Source organism: Colobus angolensis, unplaced genomic scaffold, assembly GCF_000951035.1.
Source record: "Colobus angolensis palliatus isolate OR3802 unplaced genomic scaffold, Cang.pa_1.0 Scaffold381, whole genome shotgun sequence".
Lineage (NCBI taxonomy): Eukaryota > Metazoa > Chordata > Mammalia > Primates > Cercopithecidae > Colobus > Colobus angolensis.
This window is the reverse complement of record NW_012117166.1, coordinates 1709098-1717921: the sequence shown is the minus strand read 5'-3', so window position 1 is coordinate 1717921 and position 8824 is coordinate 1709098. Positions and strand designations below refer to the sequence as shown.

The 8824-nt window shown below is 35.4% G+C and overlaps 1 protein-coding gene across 1 annotated transcript; it reads right to left on the bottom strand.

Moving 5' to 3' along the window:
• Positions 1-1634: 1634 nt before the first annotated feature.
• LOC105520578 (olfactory receptor 481-like) lies at positions 1635-6787 on the bottom strand (the record flags this gene model as incomplete). Its single annotated transcript, XM_011954385.1, has 3 exons — positions 6676-6787; positions 5941-6024; positions 1635-1672 (listed from the first exon to the last, which is right to left on the bottom strand). Coding segments are annotated over exons 1-3 (234 nt in total), but the record flags the coding sequence as incomplete, so codon positions are not given.
• Positions 6788-8824: the final 2037 nt, after the last annotated feature.

Here is an 8824-nt window from a genome sequence, read left to right as displayed (position 1 = left end):
TATGTACATATATGTGTTTCTATAATTAAGTTTGCTCTAAGTTTGTGTATGTTGATACACAAAATAAGAAGATTATATAATGTTCCAACATTATATATAAATTCTTAGGTTTGTTGTAGTGTTGAAGGTTATTGCATGTGCTCTTTCCTCTTAAACCTGAAGTCTTTCAAAAACTGATGTATATTTTAAAATATTTACATAATTATAAAGGAAAAACATTGAAAGAGAAATAAATTTATAATGCTATTTTCCTTCCACAAGATTTACAATTGGTTAGTTAGAAATGCAGAGACAATATATTTCTACTTTATAAATCTCTGTGTAGAGTAAACATGCACATCCAAAAATTTCTCAAGGTCTTCTCAGATTTTTAATTTATTTTAAAATAAAGTTTGTTAATTTACATTACAGTAGAACATAAAACATTTCCTATAGTTTAAAAAAATGTACTGTTGTAAAGTTGTGCATAAGATTAAATAAAAATTAATCTACTTCTATGTCATGTAAGTCATTTGCATAGTTTGTTTTCTCTCATTCTTTTTAATCATGTTGGCCAAGCTTTTTCTATTTGTCAAAACATGCTATAATGGAGTAGCTTTTATCAGAATGATACTCCTGCCAAGAATACATATGTGCTTGCTAAAACTAAAGATAAAATCTGTTTTGAGGCATTAGAAAGCAACCAATGCAAAAAGGCTTTAGAGAAGCCAAAGTCTTAGAAAAAGAGAAAAACAGATTGCAGTGAACTTGAGATTCTCTGTCACATTTCCTCACAGCCTGAGACTGAGAGACAAAGCAGAAAGTAGTGATTCTGAGTTGACAGGCTCATGGGAGAAAGTAGATAAAAATTAGTTTAATAATACTATGGCTAGAAGAAGAGGAGAAACTAACACCCTAGAGAAATGAATATCAAAGCGAGGTAAGCCTTTATGTTCTGAAGGCAGTTGCAGATTCTGAAGCTACACAAAGGGAAAGGTTAAGAAAATTTTAAAAAGCATGTATGAAACTAAATAGATAATTAGAGATTTAAGCAATCTTATGAAGCTGAGAATACAAAAGTTAAATTTCAGAGCCTGTCAAAGAGACACCCTTGTAAAAACATCAAGCATTCCATTGGGATTCCTCAAAGAATCTCAGTTCAGCAGAGAAGCTAAATCTATTAAAAAAAAAATGAAATAAGCGATAACTGAAATTGAGGACTCAGTAGATGAATTGAACAGCAGATGACACACAATAAAGGGAGGATTAGTGAACTGTAATAAAGGTCAGTGGAAAATATATAGTTAGAAATGTGAAGAGAAAACAGAATGTGAGGGAAAGAGCATAAGACGTGTTTTTAAAAATTAATTAATTAATTAATTAATTAATTAATTAACTTACTTGTTTTTTGAGACGGAGTCTCGCTCTGTCACCCAGGCTGGAGTGCAGTGGTACAATCTCAGGTCACTGCAAGCTCTGCCTCCCAGGTTCACGCCATTCTCCTGCCTCAGCCTCGTGAGTAGCTGGGACTACAGGCACCTGTCACCACACCCAGTTAATTTTTTTTTTTGTATTTTTTGCAGAGACCGGGTTTCACCGTGTTAGCCAGGATGGTCTTGATTTCCTGACCTTGTGATCTGCCCACCTTGGCCTCCTAAAGTGCTGGGATTACAGGCATGAGTCACCGCACCTGGCCAGTATGTTAAAATTTGTACAAAACTCTAATATACATAGAATTAGAGTTCCAAAAGGAAAGGAAAGGAAAAGAAATAATGGGAAAAAATATATAAATTTAGAATTTTGAAATAAACAAATTTGGGGACATTAAAATAAATCAACTCATAGATTCACAAAACACCACTAAAACCAATTAAGATGAACACAAAAAAAACCAAATCTACATTTCAGTCAAACTATTAAAAATGAAAGACAAAGAATAACTTAATCTTAAAAGCAAAGGAGGAAAAACATATTACTTTCAAAAGAGTAATAATAAAACAAATGATTTCTGAATAGAATCCGTAGAAACCAGAAAACAATATAATTACATAGTTAGGTTGCCAAAAGAAAAAAGCCTTCCAACTTAGAATTCTATACCCAGTGAAAATGTCCTTTAAAATTATGCCAAAATAAAACATTGTGAGACAGACAAACCTTGGAGAATTTGTGGCCAGCATAACTGTACTAAAAGAAAATACTTAAGAAAGTTATTCAGGCAGAAGGAAATTATTTCTATAGAAAACATGTAAAAACAATAATGAATGAAGACTAGTTGAAAAAATAAATCTAAATGTATAAGTATATAAAAGTGCCATTTCTAGGTAATTATTTGTAAGAAATAAACATCAAAGTCATCTGGCTTATATATATTTATAAAATATACGAAAATTAAAAATAAAAATGATAGAAAATATATGCAATGTAAATTGTAACCCCCCCAAAAGCTGGAGTAGTTATACCAATGGCCTATAAGGCAATATATAGTTATAGAGATGAAGGGGAGCATTTATATTGATAAAATATTTAATCATCCAGAGAAACATATGTAGATTTATTTGTACAAAGCAACAAAGCTTCAAAATATAGAAATCATAAAAACTGATGGAATTAAAGGAAAATTTTGTTCAAAAAGATAATTGTACGCTTTTCACAAAGCTCATAACTGACAGAAACTGACAAAATTCAGTAAGAACGTAGAAGATTTGAAATCTGCAGTTAAATTTAATCCCATTGGAATGTGTGTAATACTACATCAAATACCAGTGTAATACATTTGTTATAATTACACATGAAACATTTTTTTAAAAACTGATTGTATACGGAGCCACAAATCGAGTTTCAGGTTTTTTTAGGTCTTTAAATCTTTTAGAACACGTTCTCTGGCAAAAGTGTAACTTAAAACAATCCCAACATTTTGGGAAATAAGCAATACATTTGTTAATGATACAAAGTTAAACAAGAAATCATGATAAAAATCAGATGTGTTCAATTAAATAACTAAAATATAGCACATTAAATCAGATAAGGTAATGATGAGAGGGAAATTTATAGCCATATTTTACAGGATATATTGCAAAATAGAGGCTGAAAACAATGATCTAAGTCTTTTTCTCAAGAGTTTAGATAACAAACACTAAATTAAACCCAAAGAAATAAAGATGAAGATAATAAAGACATATAAAAATGTATGCAATAGAAAATTCATGTACAATACAGAAAAACACAAGTCAAAAATTTCATTACTTGAAAATGCTAATAGACATAATATATGTCTTAACATATAATAAGACATTAATAAAAATATAGGAATTGCAAACATCGGGAATGGAAAGGTGACATTGCTGATCTTAAATAATATAAGTAAAAAGATATAATTTTAAAGCATAAATGAACAGGTAAACTATTATGAAGAACATCTTACCAAAAATGACATTAGAAAGCAATTGAAAAACTAAGCATTTGTTAAAGAAAATGAGCCTTGTGGGGAAAAACTTTTCCACAAAAGTGGAAGGCCCAGATGGCTGCAATGTTGATTCCCTTCAAATATTTAGGACATAAATAGCATCAATCCTGTAAAAAATTCTTCTGAGAAAAGGCATCAAAGAAACTTTTTCCAAATCATGCTTATATTTTGATACCCCGACCTGAAAATTTCATTTCAAGAGTGAAAAACCACAGGCAAAACTCTCTCATGAACATAGGTGAAAATATGCTAAATAAAATATCAAATAAACTCCAGTAATAACAAAATGGATAAAAAAGCAACTCAAATTGGATTTTCTTTTCAGGAAATCTAGATTGATTTAACATTTATAAAATAATCAAAGTGGGACTTGCATCTCTGAATTAGGATGTAGAGGGATGTGAAAAACCTTTGATCACATGGTAACAAGAAAAACCTAGACAACATGAAAATCACATGTGTATATGCAATGAACCAAGAATAAAGGATTCGTGAAAGCCTAATGGACACATTTCCACACAGGTGAGCAGAGAACTGTAGCAAGTTGCATATCTGAGGCAGGTGCATAGTCTGGCCCGCCACACACTGAGACTAAAGGGATGAGAAGGAATCAGTCAGTCCTTGGGTGACAGTGTGGACTTCCTGGACAGAGAGAAATTTAGAAGAAATCCAAATGCAAAAATAAATCATTTCACCCACTAATACCCTTAAATTTACCTAGAAAGCAGCAGTGGAGGAGGAGCTGGTAACGAGAGAACAATCCCATAGTTCCATACATTTTCACAGTGAATGAATTTGTGGGCCTTGCCTGTGTTGAATTTAGAGATGAAATAAAAAAGAACCATAAAATTATAGCCTAATTCTGAATTTCAAAGATATAAAGCATCTAGAAAATAACATGAGAGAACATCTTTGTGACCTTAGATTAGGGAAAGATTTCTCAAACTTGTCACCAAAGCATTAAACATTAAAGAAAAGATCATTAAATCAGACTTCATTAAAATTAAAAACTTTTTTCATCAAAAGATATAAATAAGAGCAACATGGTAAACTTCACAATGGGAATATACCTTGAAAATATGCAAATCTGACAAAGGATTCATGATAGAGTATAAGAACAAATCAAAAAGAAAAGTGAGAATAAAATTGGCAAAAGACCTGAAAAGACACTACACAAAAGAGGATATAAAAATGGCTGATAAATATATTTATTTAAATGTCCAACATAAGAGGTCCAAAGTGATTAATGGCAACACTGCCTGATTATTTCATTGTAAAAGCTGGTGTCAGTTCCTGGATTCGATGGTGTTACCCTTTTCAAAAACCATAGGTAAGTAATTTCATTGTCCAGAGTGCTGAGTGACCAGGACTTCTTTAAACTTGTTTCTTCCATAGGTTGTCTTCAGATCCCTGACTGTTTGCAAAGCATTATGCTTCCACCAACTTACATGTCATAAACATTGAATTGAGGGTAAACTATCATCCATTCTTGCTCTAGGATTCATGTGACACACATCACTTTTGTAATAATTGGAAAACCACATTTTAATTTTTAAGAAGGATTAATCAGAAATTATTACAGAGGAGGTTCTGGAGGTGGGGAGGCCATTCAGGAGGCTAAAAACTGGTATCCAGACTCAATCATAAACAGCTAAAGTAAACCAGTGACAGAAGTAGTGACCATGAACACTTTCTTAACACATACTACGAAGACGAATGACAGTTGTATTCCAGGCCTGCATCAACCTGGGTGCTTCAGTCAATAATGTTATACCCTGGAAACACCAACTGGCTTGCTGAAGGAAAGTTCCACTGTGCCCTAGGCCCCTCTTCATCAGAGTTACCCAGTAATTTTTCCTACAGCTCAAAGGCCTGCCTGGTAAGCCTTCAGAGTTCCTTCTGTGTTATCTGGAATGAGTCTCATGGTGGCAAAACTGAAATAAATTATTTTTGTCTCAATTAGATTAGATGGGAATAAAACATTCCCAAGACTTCAGCATCTCTATTTCCAAAGATTATGAGGATAACATAAAACAGAAGCCAAGTCTTTCAGAGAAAGTGACCTGGGATGCCAACACTAATATCAATTGCATTTCCACCGAGTGCGTGATGATTTCCAGAATGCTAATTTATAAGATGGCATTAAAAATATATATTATTTAATTGAAGAAAAACACACACCCTTTAATCATAGACTCCTTAAATAATGGAAAAAAAGGAGAAGTAAAACTATATTCTCGAGGTATCCTAACTCTGAAATAGACACATTTGATTTGAACCAATCATACTTTCATGGAAATGATGTACTGTTTTTGTGACTCTAGAAAATTATAACTTAAAGTGGACATTAATAGCATACTGGCATTGTATATTTAAGATAGTTCTTCACATAAAATAAAGCTAATGGACAATATAAATTTCTATCACATATGTTCCCAGAACTATTATTTATGCAATTTCTGGATTCACATTGGATTTCTTTCAAAATTAGAAATTTATTCTTGCCATCAATTTTCTCATGGCCTCTTTCACCATCTTGTTCTTCAGACTGTAGATGAGGGGGTTCAGCATGGGATTTGCCACTGTGTGGAACACAGACATTACTTTAATATGGTCAGCTGAGTGGTTTGACTGCAGTAAAACATAATAGAATGTAACCACTCTATTAAAAAAGCAACTGCAGTGAGATGGGAGGTGCAAGTTAGAGAAAGCCTTGTGCCTCCCTTCAGTGGAGTGATCATCTTCATGATCAAATGCAGGATGTATAGATATGAGATAACCATAATGAACAGTGGGATTATAATGATTGACCCAGTTGAGATGGAAGGAAATATTTCAGCAATGTAAATGTGGGGACAAGAAAGCGTCACAGCTGGTGAGAGGTCACAGAAGAAATAGTTGATTTGATTTGGTCTACGGAAAGTCATGCTCAATAAACAACTGGTAAATGATAAAGCATTCACACACACCCAGATAGGAAGCAACCACTAAGATGATGCAGACCCTGGGAAATATGTATGTGGGATAGGGAAGTGGGAGCAGATGGCCACATAGCGATCACAGGCCATGGGAGACAGCAGGAAGCACTTGACTGTCCCAAAGGTAACATCGGAGATAAGCTGGCTGTGTGGCAAGCCAACAGGGATAGTAGTTCTCTTTCTTAGGGAACTCACAATCATGATAGGCATGACTGACGTGGAAAACCTGATTGAATATTGGCAAGGCAAATCAACTCGATTGAACAAGGGCAAAATGGCTGAGGAAGAGGTACATTGGGGTGTGAAGCTGAAGGCTTCCTTGAATTAACATGATTATGTTGATATTGCCCGCTATGGTAACTGTCATGGAAGTCCGTGTGAAGAAACCACCAAACAGGCTTTGTGTGAGCAATAAAGCTTTTTAATCACCTGGGTGCACACGGGCTGAGTCAGAAAAGAGAGTCAGTGAAGGGAGATGGGGTGGGGCCATTTTATAGGATTTGGGTAGGTAAAAGAAAATTACAGTCAAAGGGGGTTGTTCTCTGGCAAGCAGGGGTGGGGGGGCCACAAGGTGCTCAGTGGGGGAGCTTTTAAGCCAGGATGAGCCAGGAAAAGGAATTTCACAAGGTAATGTCATCAGTTAAGGCAGGAACAGGCCATTTTCACTTCTTTTGTGGTGGAAGGTCATCAGTTAAGGCTGGAACCGGCCATCTGGATGTGTATGTGTAGGTCACAGGGGATATGACGGCTTAGCTTTGACTCAGAGGCCTGACATTCCTGTCTTCTTATATTAATAAGAAAAATACAACAAAATAGTGTTGAAGTGTTGGGGTGGTGAAAATTTTTGGGGGTGGTATGGAGAGATAATGGGTGATGTTTCTCAGGGCTGCTTCAAGCAGGATTAGGGGTGGCATGGGAACCAAGAGTGGGAGAGATTACGCTGAAGGAAGATGTTGTGGTAAGAGGTGATAATGTCGGGTTGTTAGAAGGAGCATGTGTCATATAGAATGATTGGTGATGACCTGGATGAGGTTTTGTAAGAATTGAAAAACTAAATGGAAGATGCAAGGTCTGAATAAGAGAAGGAGATAAAACAGGTATTAAAGGACTAAGAATTGGGAGTGTTGGGGTCCGCGTGTTTCCTAAACAAAGGAATGAACACACAAGACAAGACAAACATGGCAGCCACTTCAAACGACAGGCTCTGCTTTATTTTATACAGTCGTTTGTGGAATGTTACCAAGTCACAAGACACATTGTTGTTTTTCTGACCTTTCTCTGACTTTCTGGATTTTCAAGATGTTTCACATAAACAAGACCCCAGGGTCTACTGTTTGCAACTGGCTCCTTTGTCCTCCCTGTTTGCAGGGAGGGAATGCCCTGCTTCGTTTGTAAGAGCAGGACTTATTGGGAACGCCCTGCTTCATTTGCAAGAGCAGGACTTATCAGGAACGTCTCATTTGTGAGCACGTAGTCCTCTACATTTCCCCTTCCCTTATTTACAAGTTTGAATTTCTTTCAAAACCATCATTACATGTTGGGCTCGCTAGGATTCGGTGTTTGCCCTTTGGCACCGTCTCCAGCAGACTGTGAAAATGACAAAGGCAAGAACAACAATCAATACATTGCTAGAAACAGAGGTCAGCAAATTTTTACAGGGCCCATAGGGTTCAAAGACGTCAAACTTTGTGCAATACCAGTCATCAAATCTGCACCAGTCAGCAACAGTAACTGATTGTGAAATGTTTCAGAAATGTTCTGTGTTAATTCTTGTATTTCTAGGGAAAGATTATTATGACCAATTAAAAGTCTGTTTATCTCAGTCCAATTATGTACAGTGCTGTTAAAAGGAACAGGAGTAATATAAAATTGGGTAGTATTCCAATCACATTTCAACAAAGCTTGGGTATTCAACACTGTTAGCCGATCTCCCAACCAAGAAATCACTTGCTCCAGATTATCCACTCATTCAGTCAAATGAGCATCTATGTCTCATTGCTGCAGCCACAACAAATGTGATTGTTCATGCCATTGTTGCACAAATTCTGCATTTTGTATACTCTGGTGTAGAGCTAATCCAGCAACAGCGGCAGTGGAAGCAATTGCTACAAGTCCTATCACCGCGGTCACGATGATTCCAACCATCCTCTGACTGCGGTGAACAAGATCTTGCATAACCTTGTAAATTTGAGTAACCCCAGTAGATTCACTCCAAGTACGTGTTAAGTTTATAGGTAGCCAGGTTTCTTTTCTGGCTCTTAGTATATATAAATCGGAGTGAGACTCATTCCAATTATTATTCCACCAAGTAGTATTTATACAACTTAAGAATGTACAATTGTTTGTACAGTTAACTACCCCTGTATTATTATCCCATTTAAAAATTCCTGTCAACAACAAGTAA